A 13,896-nucleotide genomic window follows, 5' to 3' on the forward strand; every position below is an offset into this window, starting at 1 on the left:
CAGTTTCTTAGAGGGTGATGTAGCCGGTCTCTCTGTTCTTCAGCATTACAAAGCTTGAAAAAGCACAGATGGAAGTGCTACGGGTGGACTTACTATTAGCATTTATCCTCAGAGATTTTTAAAATTTATTTTTTTAAACGGGTATCCTCTTTCTTATGCTGGGATGTGGTTTCTTTTCCGGAGCTCAGGGGAGAAGAAAGTTCAAATCACCACCCCTAGTACTGTAACAGAACGGAAAGCCAACATGTTTTGTGCCTCAGGCAGTGATGGCTTTAGGATTTCTCCTACAGTAGGACTGATGGGCTTCAAACCTTTCTTTGTGGGTCTGGCCTTGCTCCCCAAATCATGGAATATGGTGTCATCTGTGCTGAAAGCTACGGTGTTCAATTGCTTGAAAAAGTACGTTTGGGTAAGGTCTCTCATACTCGGCTCAGATTTTCTTTTTATAAATCACTCCCCAGACACATGGTAAATTTGGAACTGGTTTAAAAAAAGATATCCAATGAAACTTTAGCCCTGCCTGTTTTCCATAGGCTGGGACAGAAGTCCACAACAGCCAGCACAAGCTTTATTTCCCTTTCCATGTATCAAGACTCTGGTTAGATCCATAACAGGTCTGAATGGGATGTAGAGCTTGCTGCTGTTCCCGCGTCTGCTAAATTCCCTATCGAATAAATAGTGTATTAAAACGTTACCTACTTTCTCCCTTGGCCCATAGTGATGTCTGCTGTTAAACCTCCACTTGTCAGTGGCTGCTAACTCCTATATATCTGGGACAGATCCAGCTTATGCTGGCCAAGACCAAGGAGTACCAGGTGGAGTCATGCATGAGCTGCGACCACATTGCCTGCCCATGTGCTGAGACGACCAAGGCTTTTTCCTGAGATGTTACAGCCATCGTTTGGGCGAGAAGACAGGGGAGACGGATAAGAAGAAGCCATCTGTGAACGCTCTTCAGGCTGTGGCTCAGGCTAATCCAGGATTCTGCTTTGCTCTTTGACCTAGGCCAGGAGTCTGGCTTGTCCAGTTTGCTTCTGCTGTGCTGGATGGATGATTGGTGTCTCTAATCCTGTGGGAATTCTGAGGTTTGGCACTCCATTTCAATAACTAAGTATTCCAGAACATAACAAGGCTTTAACTCTATTTTTCTGTATTGGGTAATGATGTCAAGCTGTGTGTGCAGGGAGAATACAAAGATCACTTCAGAACACCAACATTCTCCTGAAACTACCAGGTCATCCTCCACGGAAGTCACCAGTCCTCTGAACTCTGCATAGTTCTTCCTGCTTTTTCCCAAGATTTCTGTAATTGGGCTGAGCCCATTTGTGGTGTGAGGCTGCATGAGAGGAAGACACAATACACGGGCCACCATTAGGGAATGTCATTATGGAGGTGCCAAGACATTCCCAACTTCCCCTGGTTCCTTTAGAGTGGGTGGAAGAGCAATGCTGGTCCCTAATCTGTGATACAAAGTCTTTGTTCAAGCAAAGGCCGCAAGTCTTGCAGATGTGAACAGTTTTTGTTGCTATACTGCCCTTAATGTGTTTCCCTTGTGTTTTCCACAAGCTGTAAGCCATGTTGGTGGAGAAGTCTTACCATTCCCCTGCTGCCTGGAAGGGTAGGTGTGAGCCGAACAGACAGGGAGGGTCTCAGTCACGACAGAATTTTGGGCCTGGGGAGTGAAAATCTACAGTGAACAGGTGATGGTGCTGAAAAACCTTTAGTACGTGAGGAAGAGTTGTCTTTCCCTAATGGGAACATGATTTATATAAACTTGCTAGGAATGCATGTGTGTATTGTATGTGCCTTTTGTGTTTATTATTTGAAAAATTATTTTTGTTTGCTTTCTGAACAGGTAGGTTTGGTCAGTCTGGTGTAGCTTGCAAGTCAGGGTTCAATGAACGCTGGTGGTGTTCAAGGATGAGGTTAACTACCAGCTGAAGATAGTGACTTGCCCATTATTTCGGTTCTTTTAATGAGAGATACCCACCATAGTCCTCCTTTTCAACTGTGTTGCTTCACTTGAAAGTGTCCCAAATGGAGACAATAAATGTTGTTTTGAGTAAAAAGTGACATTTTTTACTAAAATCCCTGTTTTGAAATTGAACAAGTAGAAATTATTTGCTGAAGACTGGGATGAACAATAATTCCCTCCTACACCAACTCTTTGAGTTGCTAAACCAAGATGTACTGACATGGCCGCATTTTGCGTGTATGAGAAGATGCTGAAGGGGAAGAATGACATGCATAGAAATGGATGAAGCGGAGTGGAGGCTTGCAGAAGGTGCTGGATGGTGTAACAAGTAGTTGGACAAATGTTGAGAGGATTTGTGGTATAAAGCAGGCAGAGATATGGGGTAAGTAGTGGTGTTAAGGAAGCAAACCCCATTTGCCTGAATATGAGAGCTTTGCCCTTGCTTTGTCCTCTATCTTTGATGCCCAGGTGACATCACTGGAGAACCTGCACTGTCTGGTTCTGCACCCCAGACAGATGCCTGGTTGGCTGTGGGGTGCAGAACATGGTTGTGTTTGCCCCCATCATCTGTGTGCTGCAGTTCCTGGAGAAGGCAGGACAGCTGAGAGAAGAGCTAGAGATTAAAGCTGTGAGATTCTTGCAGACAGGTTCGTCAGATCTGTTACACCATTTCTTTACCTCCAGTACTGAGTGACCTTGTTGCATTATCAGGTGGTTCCTTCTTAAGGAATACAATATGAGTTGTTGCTTCTGGAAAAAATTTCACTTTTATTTCTCTCCCACACAGGCTGCCAGAGGGAGCTTCTCTTCAAAGATAGCAATGGATCCTCCACTGGATTTTGAGGCAGTCATGTGAAAGGCAACTTCTGGTAAACAAATGCCTTTCTCAGTACGGTAAAGAACAAGTCTTCCTAAACTTTCTGCCGTTCCTTATGGAGACCCAGCTGTTGGTAGCCTGTGCTCCCGTCTCAGGGTCTCTCTTCTAGGCTGACAGCCTCCCTGACCAAATGCTTCCTGAGAGCCATGCAGTACGTCTTCATAGGTGACAAGATCACCCAAGTGGCTCTGAAGCAGGTGGCTGGGAAGCAGCAGGGTGGTGGCTTCTGTGCACACGTATGGCAGCTCTTTCCCGTGGCCACCGACGTGCAGCCAGGAGGCTGGCCCTTGCTCACTAGTCTCACTCCATAGCAGGTGTAAATTTTGGCAAGGGGCTGTGTTTGCTTACGTTTACATGCTAAGAGAGGGAATAATAAATAGCAATGTGGGGTACCTCTTGATGGGTATTTCTCTGAACACCCTAATCTTGCTGTTCCGTGTGACAAGCAGGGTATGAGAAGTGACTGTATCTGCTTCTCTACAGAAGCAAGTTCAGGAATGCTTTAGAAGAAAGACCTATACGATTGTTTAGCTTGGAAGAAGCCCTTAAGATCATCAAGTCCAACCATAAATCTAGTAACGGTGCCAAGTCCACCACTAAACCACGTCCTTAAGCGCCACATCTACACATCTTTTAAATACCTCCAGGGATGGTGACTCAACCACTTCCCTGGGCAGCCTGTTCCAATGCTGGACAACCCTTTTGGTGAAGAAATTTTTCCTAATCTTCAATCTAAACCTCCCCTGGCACACCTGTGCTGTAGATGGGAACTGTTGTTGAGCCATGGCTTAACAGCGAAGGGGAAGCTCAACATAAGGGATGATGAACCCTTTCGTACTTTATCTCTCCCACCTCTCCCTCCTTCTTCTGACTGTTCTAGAAGAAAAGTGGTTTGGAACCAACATGGTCCAAGCAGCTGCTGGCTGGAATGCCTGCAAACACAGGAACCTGGAGATCCCTCACTCATCTGCGATACTGACATGTGACCCTGTGGATTCTTGGCTGGTGAAACTGCAGCATGAGATCCAGACATTGCCCAACTTTCTGCACATATAGCCAGTACAACTTACGGTGTAAATCATCTCAGTCCTTCCTATGGAAAACAAATATGCTTAATTGCTGTAGGGTGCCCCACAGCTATTTAAATAGTTAGGCGAGTACTCCACCTAGCCCAGCCCTGTAATGCTCTGTGGTGTAACATGTCTTAGAGTGTGCAGAGACAGAAAATTTAGCTACCTATCTATAGTGTCCCTGAAGTCTTCCTGGTATTTAGCAGCTAGGCCCCTTGATGGCTATCACACCTTCAAACTGTGCAGAGCTTGAGGGAAACTGCTTGGGTCTGGGTGCTGGATGCAATAGCTGGTGTCTGCCATAGGGAGCAACTTTTGTCACCTTCCCAATGTGCAGTAAAATGAGGACAAAATCCCAACAGAACTGCAGGGTGGGAGAAGAATAAGCTCAGAGAGAAAAGAGCTTTGTTAAATAGAGACTATCTCCCCTGACTGAGCACACCAGTGGGCAGAAAGCCCCCCTGTGTGGCAGGTCCTTTCCCTCCAAGTGCCTGGGGACTATGGCTGTGGTCATCTGTGAGCTGGCCAGCTGCTTACCGTGTCCTATCCTTTACAGCTCAGCAAAGGAAGGCTACCCAAAGAAGAAAGCAGAGGAAAAGGAGGGAAGCAAGAGAAGGGACTGATGGGATTGCCAGAGGAAAAAGAATAATCTCTTGATACTTTTCCTCAAAAGGAAGAAATCTTCCCTGTTCCTTTCTTGATGCAGCCTCCAGAATGATGGCACACCTCTGAACCTGGCATATGCTTGTGTGTCATCAAAATAGCTGGTGCAGGTAGAGCAGCATTATGAATTGCATCTTAACACTGGCTATCTGTTTTATGTTGATGCGTCTTCCACACACCTTTTAATTTTAAACTTCCGAGCCTGTGTTCAGTAATTGTGGGCAAGTCTCTATCACTTGCTGTGTGGTTCATCTCCAGTTGTATGCTCAGTCCTACGTTAAATAGAAAAGGCACAGTCACAAGAATTTCAGGAAATATCCTGACTTTGAGTGTAGCCTTCTGCCCAGTGTCTGGCAGTGTTCAAAGATCAGCTCTTCCAAGCTATTGCAAAGTCTCAGGTCAGTTTACTGTGACTGTTTCTATACAAAATGATTTTTGGTTGGCCCTCCCACCAAGAAGGGGCTCCTTGGGTGTAATCAAAGTTGCCACTTAACTAAGAAAGTAAGTGGCTTTACCAAAATTTAGAATCTCGTGTAATGCCTGACAAATATGTCCACAAATATATTACATATACTAGAGGCTTCCCCACAATTATTCTGCTGGAACTTGCTTTATCTAGACCCCAAACTTTACCTTCTGGTTTAAGTTTTGATTCTTTGTTAACACTAGAGATAATTTCTAAGCCACAGCATTCAGATCTGGAGGTCTTTGTGGTTTTGGTTGAGCCAGTTTACCAACTTGTAAAAGTTTTCGACTTCCATGAGTGCTGATCTACTTGATTTGAATTTACAAGTCAGGACATTGTGATTCGGAGAAGTCTGGAGTGGTGGTGAGACTTTCTGAGTTCAGCGGGGTCAATAGGAGAGATGAAGCAAGAAGCAGAACTTTGGTATTAGGCGAAGGAGGCTCAGAAGATAATAGGCTCTTTCAATGGGTTGTGTGGATTTTGGGAGTGGTAGCTAGAAATTGGTGGCACTAGTTATTTGTGCCCTTTAGTGAAAAGTAAGCAAAGCTGCAGGTTTCAGGGTTCACACCTGTTCTTTGGAGAGAGATCCGTGGCACACCCATGGTTTGAGAGCTTTCTTGTGAAGGTTTCCAAACTCCCTTGGGCATAGTTTTATAATTCTCCAAAGCTCAATTCCACATTTAAATTAAATAAAAATTTAACACATTTAAAGCCTTCAGTCTAATGGCTTGCACTAGATTTCTGGGCAAAAATTTCAAAAGACCTGCAGTTCTTTGAATGATCTTGGTGTAGAAGCCAAGCATTGAGAGAGGCATAGGACAGTTTACACTATGTTGCCTTCAAGCTTTCTGACCCAGTTAGTTCCTGCTCCTTCTGCTGTGTTTGTCCAGGTGTGTTCTCAATTCCTTGCTTGGCTTTGGTGCAGTGGAAAAATTCAGCTGTCAAGGCAGCAGAAAGTGGGTGCAGCAGTCTGCCGTGGCATTACAGAGAGATTCTTTTGAGGGATTTCGTTATGTTATGGATGGTGGCCAGGTTGCAGAAATATTATGGCTTCACAGATGTTCGTGAACCCTGCATGGACTGTGAAGTATCCTTAATGCAGAAGCATCCTTCACTATCAGAACACAAGGATATCAAATCTCATTGTCTTTGAAGGTGCTACAGAGTAGTTACAGAGTTGTGCATATGTGCCTGTGAGAGGCGAGCTGGAAATGTCAGTGATGGGGAGCATGAAGTTGGATGCAAAGGAAAGAAGGCAACAATGGAGGAGGCCCTAGGCCTGTATGAAGCTGGTGATGAGTGTCTAGAGGAGAATGAAGAATGATTCAGTTGCTTAGATGAATTATTCTGCACTACAGGCTCTCTAACAGATGTGATTCTTCAAAGAAACCGATTACTTCCTCCTCTCCGCACAGCGTGCTGTCAGTGCTCTGCAGACTTCACTGCTTCCCCAGTACTCTTCTCATTGATACTATTGCCTTTTTTGTTTCTTCAAAGATATTAAAACATTGGAATGATTTCTAAGGTGCCATTACTCCTGATCCTCATTCTGAATCATGGAAGATGTCTTCCATGATCATAGGTGTGACCTTTACTAAGTCTCCTCTTCTTCCTTTTCATTTTTGACTCAAGTTATCTGTGGAGAATTGGCGTTGTCAGTATGGACTATGTTCTTTGCTCCAGCTGAACAGCGTGTTTTCAGCGGGGGCAGATCCTTTACTCCCCATGGGCCTTTTGGCTCAGCGCTTCTATCACAAAAGGCCGCCTCATTTAGGGAGAGAAGCTACAGAACTAGAAACTGTGCACAGCCTTGCTGTGCTGTCTCCATTTCAGAGCCTTTGTTCGGGTCTATGACACCTGTGCGGCTGTCAGTCACTGCCTTTGATGCAGATCCTTCAAATGTATGTTCCTGTGACCAAGAGCCAGGTTTGCTGAAGCCAAGCAAGGAATAGAGAACGCACCTGGGCAAACACAGCAGGAGGAGCACCACGGTGGGGACACGGTCAGAGAGATCTCCCTGGTGCTGGCCCTGGTCAGAAGCCTGCTGGCAGCTGGACCTCTCTGGCTATGGTTCATTGATTTATGACAGATCCGGCTCGTGCTTTCTGTAGGGAAATCTCAGGTTTTAGTTAAAAGTGTATACGTTTGCCTGCCATTCTCGGTAATATGACCTTCCTTCGCAAAGAGACAAGAATGGGGATAATGTGTCCATCAAAATAAAAAGTGTCCAGTCCTCCTTGCCTAGAGCCTGACATTTAGACCACCTCAAAGCTGATTTCTGAAATCAGTTGGGATATCTGGTGTCTGGCCGGTGATCTCAATCAGTTGAACAGTAAAATATTTACTTGAGACACAGGCATTGCTAGCAGTAACAGCTCCTGTGCGTAATGTATAGCCCCCAGGATGCATGCTTGTTCTAGAGTGGCCCAGTGATAGACGTAAAATGGAGATCAGTCTTCCCAACCCCATCTGGAAAAAGAGTGTGAAGAGCCTTGGGAACAGGGATCCCAAATTAGCTGGAAATTTCTGGGTGTCCTGGAAGCTGGTTTTGCCAGACGAAGAGATCCCAACCAGCTGCTTGAGTAACGTCACGTTGGGACCCAGCTATGGAATGCTTAGGCTGCATCAGCTGTATTAAACAGCACTGGGAAATATTTCCAGGCACAGAGCTGTAGCTGTCTGTATTCTTAGGACAGTCCCCGGTACATTTCAGCCTGGGCTAGCTTATGCTGTCTCACACACATCTCAGGTGTGGTTAATGCAATCTGTGTACCACTCACAACGGGCAATTTACATGGTGACCACGCTTGTCTGGAGGCCTGGCTGGTTAAACGGCATAATTGTCTACCCTTCTGTGCAGGTTGTCATCAGTGCTAGCAGATGTCCCATGTGTTAACCTGATGCTCAGGTTCAAAACCTGAACCAAACTGCTGTATCCCTGTTCCCTAGACCTTTCAGACACAGACATGAACAATGAGGAACTGGAACCAGTTCCTGAGCCCCGCTCCTTGCAGGTTAGTGCCACTGCTAATGGGTGTTGCAGGGAGCTGGTGGAGACCTCTGTTGTCCAATATATATTTCCATTTCCCTCATTGTATGCAGGGAAGGAAAAGGCCACGTTGTTGGTTCATTAGCGGTTGCTGGCTGGTGGGAGTGTTGCTGCAGTGCTTCCTTATGCATGTGCAAGGATTTGGTCCCATTCTCAAGCCAAACAGCCTAAGGAGGTCCACAGCCCCATAGTCTGATCCAGAGCTACTGAGCCTCTGTCCCAAACGACAACGCTGCCTGCCGTGTGCTGGGGTGAGCTCTTGCTGCCGGCTGCACAGCCGCAATCCATCTCTGGCTGAAACAAAGGGACGCAAGTGACAAGTGATCAGGACCTGGCCTGGGTCACTGATCAGCAAAGTTCTCTCTGTTTTTTTGGTTTTTTTTTACCGTGAGAAGTCCATTTGGTTAGATGTCTCCATGGCAGCCTTGCAGGAGGGGATGTCCTGAACTGGTGGATGGCGGCCAAAGCGGCTGCTATTGGCTGAGGGGCACTTGGTGCAGCGCACCCTTCCCACTGCTGCCTGCATATAACCTCAGGAGAGAGGAAGCGGTGGGGAGAGACCGGCTTGTCCCCCCATCCCACCTCTTTGTTTAGGCTGTGCTAGAAAGAAATTCCCCCCTAAAAACAGCCTCGGTGATTTCAGAGGAAGAGGGCTATTGGAGACTGGGCAGCAAGATCCCCCAGGATGAGGACAGCCATCCTCCTGAGCCTTCTGTTCCACACTGCAGCTGCTTTTCACCAACTGTGAGTGATGCTGAACTTCTGTTTCGGTCTGTTTTGTGAAGGCATCAGTCTTAAGTAGATGGACCACATTCCATGCTGTCAGCTCTTGTGCTTCCTGCTCTATCAGATCACCCCAAAGGGTAGCTGTGCCATGCACCTTGCTTCCCATGCATTAGCTTCTCCAGTTGCCACACCAGATCAAATCACTGGTGTCTAGATTGCAAGACTGAGGCCAATTCTTCTGAAGACCTGAAGGGATTTGGGGGAGTTCAAGGGATGGCTGGAGTTAAGGGGTTTGAAAAAGATTATAGGGCTATACCTAAGCTAATCAACCAGGAACTATTTCTCAAGTTACCAGTAAAGCAATCACTTTCTTGGGTTCACTGTTGCTTTTGAATATTGACTGCAGCCATGGCACGTTGCTGAGGAATTCTGCAGTAGTGGGCCACTGCAGGGAAGCTCTTTTGCATCTCTGAGTCTTCAACATGATGCCACCTCTGATGTCTTCTTTCCCCTGCCCCAGACATTACCTGGTGGTGATCCCTGCAGATCTCCGCTACCCATCCACCCAAGTTGCCTGCCTGCATATCACCTGTTATGAAGCAAAGGTTCAAGTGAACCTGGTCCTGGAGCGTTCTGCAGGATATGAGCTCTTAATGCAAGAAACCATCCAGAAGGAGAAGACTTTCAAGTGCGCTAAGTTCTGGGTGAGCTGCCCTAGGCAAATGCCATCACTGATTTTCCCTTCAGGAACTCCCCTTGTGTTACTCCCTAACCAGGGATAATGTGGACAGGGTGTATTTTGCCTTGAAGTGAGACTGCTAGGAAGGGGAATGGTTGGTGACTAGGGATGTATAGCCCAGCACAGTGTCTGTTTGTCAGCACCGAATTCCCCTTCTGAATCTAACTTTTAAATTGAAGTTACATTCGTTAAAATCTACCATGCTTCTGGATACTTAAGAAGAACCCACCTGCTTCCACCTCTTCCATCCCAGACCAGATGAAGCAGCTTTAGCTCTTCTCTGAAGGCCTTGTACAGCTCCAAAGCTAAAGCTTGGGGAAATGGTGGTTTGCATGACGTACTGCAGTTTGTAGGACCCGAAGTCGGGCAGCAGCTCAGCTCTTAGGAGCTGCTGAAGATGGAAATGGATGTGCTTGTTATTTTTAAATATCATCTCAGAGCTTATTCATTGTTAGTGAGATTTTAGACAAGATCTAGGATAAGGTAGATGTGCCTAACAGTATCACTTCTATTATACAGTATATTCTGTCTGAGGCTGCTGGGGTCTTTGGTTGCTGGAATCAGGAAGACCCTCTGGTTTTCTCTTCTAATCTGGCTTTCTTACTTGTACATGCTGGGTAACTCTGAAGGCCTGGCATTTAAGGCTGTGCTACAGCTCGATCTCTCTCCTTTGATTCCCTGCTACCATCTCCCACCTTTCTGGCATCTGCCCATCTTCCTGACCAAGCCTGAACACTCGCAGGTGTCAGGCATCTGCTTGTTACCGGAGGCAAAGTTCCTTAACCAGGGGTGGAAAGGACAGATTCCGTGACATGCAGGGCTTCCTGCTGTCATGTGGAACTGAGTGAGATCCGGATGTGATCCGGATCCTGATATTGGAGGGCATGTCCTGGTACAGGTGGAGGGGAACTGAAACCGGTTAGTTCTTCCACTTTATTCTGAATTCCTGCTCAGGACCCCCAGAAGATTACCCGGGGGCTGCGTGCTCTCCTTTCCTGTTTGTGTAGGTTGCACCTCCAGCTGATGGCACAGAGGAGATTGCCACTGTCAAACTGACCATCACAGGCAAAGGGGTCAGTATTGAGGAGAAGAAAAAGGTCCTGATCTTCAAAGCCAGCAGTGGTACCTTCATCCAAACAGACAAGCCTGTCTATCAACCAGGGCAGACAGGTGAGAACTGCAAATGGGATCAGCCATGGCTAGGCTTTCTGCTGGGAACACCATATGGAAAGCCTGCAATTGCCTGAAATTCACGGTCAGGAAAGGCAGAAGGCTCTGAGAAAATGTCTCTTGTTGAGTGATGTTTTGAGGTGGCTGTTATGTCCAGGTTGTGGTGACTGTGAAGTTGCAGGAGGCAGTAGGTCATTGTCCGTGGTTTGTTTCATGTGGGAATGTCCGTATCAGTTATCACAAATGTGTATAGAATGGAGACAGGAGCTGGGGAAACAGGTAGAGTAGGGGTCTGTAGGGAAGAACTGAGATCTGATAAATGTGTTCCCTGATTTCCTCACCTTCAGTGAAATTTCGCATCGTGACTCTGGATGAGGAATTCGCTGCACTCAACGATTCGGTAAGCCAGCCCTGGGGGGGCTGTGGAAAAGCTGCCTTGTTCCATGCGTGGATCCTGCTTTCTTTCTGCCCTGCTCATCTGCCGAAGCTCCAACTTTTCCACATTTGTCCCTGGACCGGGCTTGATGGGTGTCCAGAGGAGAACAGTAACTCAAGTAAAGGCTGGTAACTCAGGAAGGTGGCGTACATGTCTCTTGGTCATTTGGGTAAAATGCTCACGCAAGAACAAGTATGGGACGTACCGATTGCTGATGTGGTGGTGTTATGTAGGGAGTGAATAGTTTGCAATCCAGATGTGTGGTAGGGAGGGGTGTTCTACATCTGGCTCCTGCGAGTTGGAACATGGGAAATTCTGATTAGGTATTAGGACAAACTTTTTCATTGTGATGGTAATCAGATGTTGAAACAGGTGCCCAGAGAAGGCATTTTCATCCTTGGAGATGTTAAAAACTCAACTGGAGAAGGCTATGAGCAATCTGCTCTAAGCCATGCTTCAGCGGGGTGTTGGACTAGGTGACCTCCAGAGGTTCCTTCCAAACTATGTGATCCTATACCTCTGTGACACCCTTAAAACTGCAGCTGAGCCAGAGCCTAGGTTTGCTTGGACAGTGAGTTTTCCTGATGAAGGACTCTGCCAGGAGGTCAGTAGCAAGTGCTGGGTGACCTCCAGCTCTTTTCCTTTCCCTTGCTCCAGACCTTACTGTAAAGGACTCACCTAATATTTCTTCTTTTTGATGACATTTGTTTTACTTTATATTGTTGTCAGTGCTCTGAATTTCAAAATCCCGAGTTGCACATCCTTCAGAGAGGGCGTGTGCATCCAAAGTACCTTGTGTGTGCTGCTGGCATGTGTTCGTGTCTTCTAATGGTTTTTGCCTTTTCTTCCCCCAGATTTCCCTGTTTCTTCAGGTGAGTGATGCTGAAATCTAGGGTTGCAGAGATGTTGGTGGCAGCCATTTCACTGGGCTATTCATATGCAGTTCCTGGTAGATTTTACAGACCTCTGAGTGGAATTTGTAAAACTTCAAGGTTTCTTAAACTAACATACTCCTTACAGTTTCTCATTTATGTACTTACTTGAGTTTATGCTTCCAGTTACTTCAGTAGAAATTTGAGTTGTTTTAGACTTGCAGTATAGATTATATTGTATTATATATATATAATGTATATATAGAGAGAGTATAGACACGTCAGCTTAGAGCTTTACAACAGAATTTAGAACTGTGAAGGATCTTTCCTTGAGATTGGAATTTAGATAAGTGTTAGAAGGAGACTCAGATGCTGGGAGCAGAATCTGAGCGTTACATTGTCTTCAGAATTCTTGACCAGCATATACCAAACCTCATTCCTTAGCTATAGAAGCAGGTAGTCTGCAGCAGTGAAATCCCGAAGCTCGGTTCCTATGGGGTGTGGATCACTGAGCTGCTGAACAACTGTTTCTTCCTTCCTTGTGGGTGTAGGACCCGAAGAACAACCGGATAGAGCAGTGGCTGAATGTGGGCCCCCAAGATGGCATTGTAGATCTGTCTTTCAAGTTGAGCGATGAGCCTCTGCTGGGGACATACGTCATCAATATAACCAATGCAAAAGCGTATGGCACCTTCTCCGTTGAGGAGTATGGTATGAGCTTGTGGGAGACGTGTCTGAGCTGCAGAAGGGACTTGCACTCTTGAGCCAGGAAGCTGTGTGTTTATTCCATTATAACCACCCAAGGAGCAAATGAGAAAAGAAATAGCATCTGTCACAGAAAAGAGTGAGCTGAGGCTCAGGAGAGAGGGACCATGGTGGGACCTTGGGTCAGTGTGTGGGAGGAATGTTGTGCATGGCCTCAGACCTTTGCCACAACTGATTCCTGCAGATCTCAGTGTCAGACAAAACAAGGTCATTTAGGATGGGCTTTTCCAGGGAGTATGATGTCCACTGCCATCCCACTTCTCTTTCCATCCCCAAATTAACCGTGTTGGGAGGCTAGCCTTCTCTCAGTGCAAGTAGCTGTCAGAAGTGCAGGATCATGGGCATGTTTGGGTCTTCGTTCTAAAAGGAGCAATCAGCCAGGGTATACACACAAATGTGTTAAAGAAGGAAAAGCTTCCCTTTCCCCTTCTCACCACCTTCCCTCTCAATTTCCTGGCTCTTATTTCACTATAGTTTATCTTCATGTTGATTCTCTGGAAGGTTGTCCCTGGCATTTCCTATAGTTCTCTGTTTTTTCCTTTCAGTGCTGCCAAAATTTGAAGTGAACTTTGAGGCACCAAATCAGATTTATGTGCTAGATAAAACCTTCCCACTCCGGGTATGTGGCAGGTGAGGATTCTGCTTTGAGGGATGGCCCTGTGTTAATTTCTGGCCAGATGAGTACAAGATGGCTAGGTAACCATGAGGAGCTCAGGGGAAATTTACAGTTTTCAGTTACTCCTTCAGTTATAGGAGTCCAGAATCTTCCATGGCAGCTGTTTGCACCCCGATGCAACACAAAACATTCCTATATCTGTCCTTCTGGTACTCTAATGCCCCCTTTCTAAGAACACTCCACAAGTCTACATGCAAAACCTGGGGGAACAACTTATCTTTTGACAAGAAGCTATTTGTGGGGCAGAACTTGGCAGCTGTTTGGTGTTCATCTCCCTGCAGCACAAACTCATGGGAAATGAAGGGAAACTTTTCCCGATAATGCTGTAGCAGAAACTAGAGAGGCAAAAAGGAATTGCCTCAGGTACAGTCCAAGGACGACACTAGGGTTAACAGCCTCCTGTAAAGGTGTT

At 46.3% G+C, this 13,896-nt stretch overlaps 1 protein-coding gene across 1 annotated transcript in view; it reads left to right on the forward strand.

Annotated features, from left to right (window-relative positions):
* Positions 1 to 2,519: 2,519 nt before the first annotated feature.
* The window catches only part of LOC102055964 (alpha-2-macroglobulin-like protein 1), a 30,999-nt gene continuing 19,622 nt past the window's right edge, over positions 2,520 to 13,896 (forward strand). Inside the window, 11 exon segments of the mRNA XM_027814986.2 lie at positions 2,520 to 2,603; positions 2,763 to 2,827; positions 2,962 to 3,088; positions 4,479 to 4,513; positions 4,575 to 4,673; positions 9,347 to 9,530; positions 10,573 to 10,735; positions 11,083 to 11,135; positions 12,026 to 12,043; positions 12,595 to 12,754; positions 13,354 to 13,438. Of these exon segments, the coding sequence (XP_027670787.2) occupies positions 2,520 to 2,603; positions 2,763 to 2,827; positions 2,962 to 3,088; positions 4,479 to 4,513; positions 4,575 to 4,673; positions 9,347 to 9,530; positions 10,573 to 10,735; positions 11,083 to 11,135; positions 12,026 to 12,043; positions 12,595 to 12,754; positions 13,354 to 13,438 (1,073 nt within the window).

Source organism: Falco cherrug, chromosome 5 (assembly GCF_023634085.1).
Source record: "Falco cherrug isolate bFalChe1 chromosome 5, bFalChe1.pri, whole genome shotgun sequence".
In the NCBI taxonomy this organism is placed as follows: Eukaryota; Metazoa; Chordata; class Aves; order Falconiformes; family Falconidae; genus Falco; species Falco cherrug.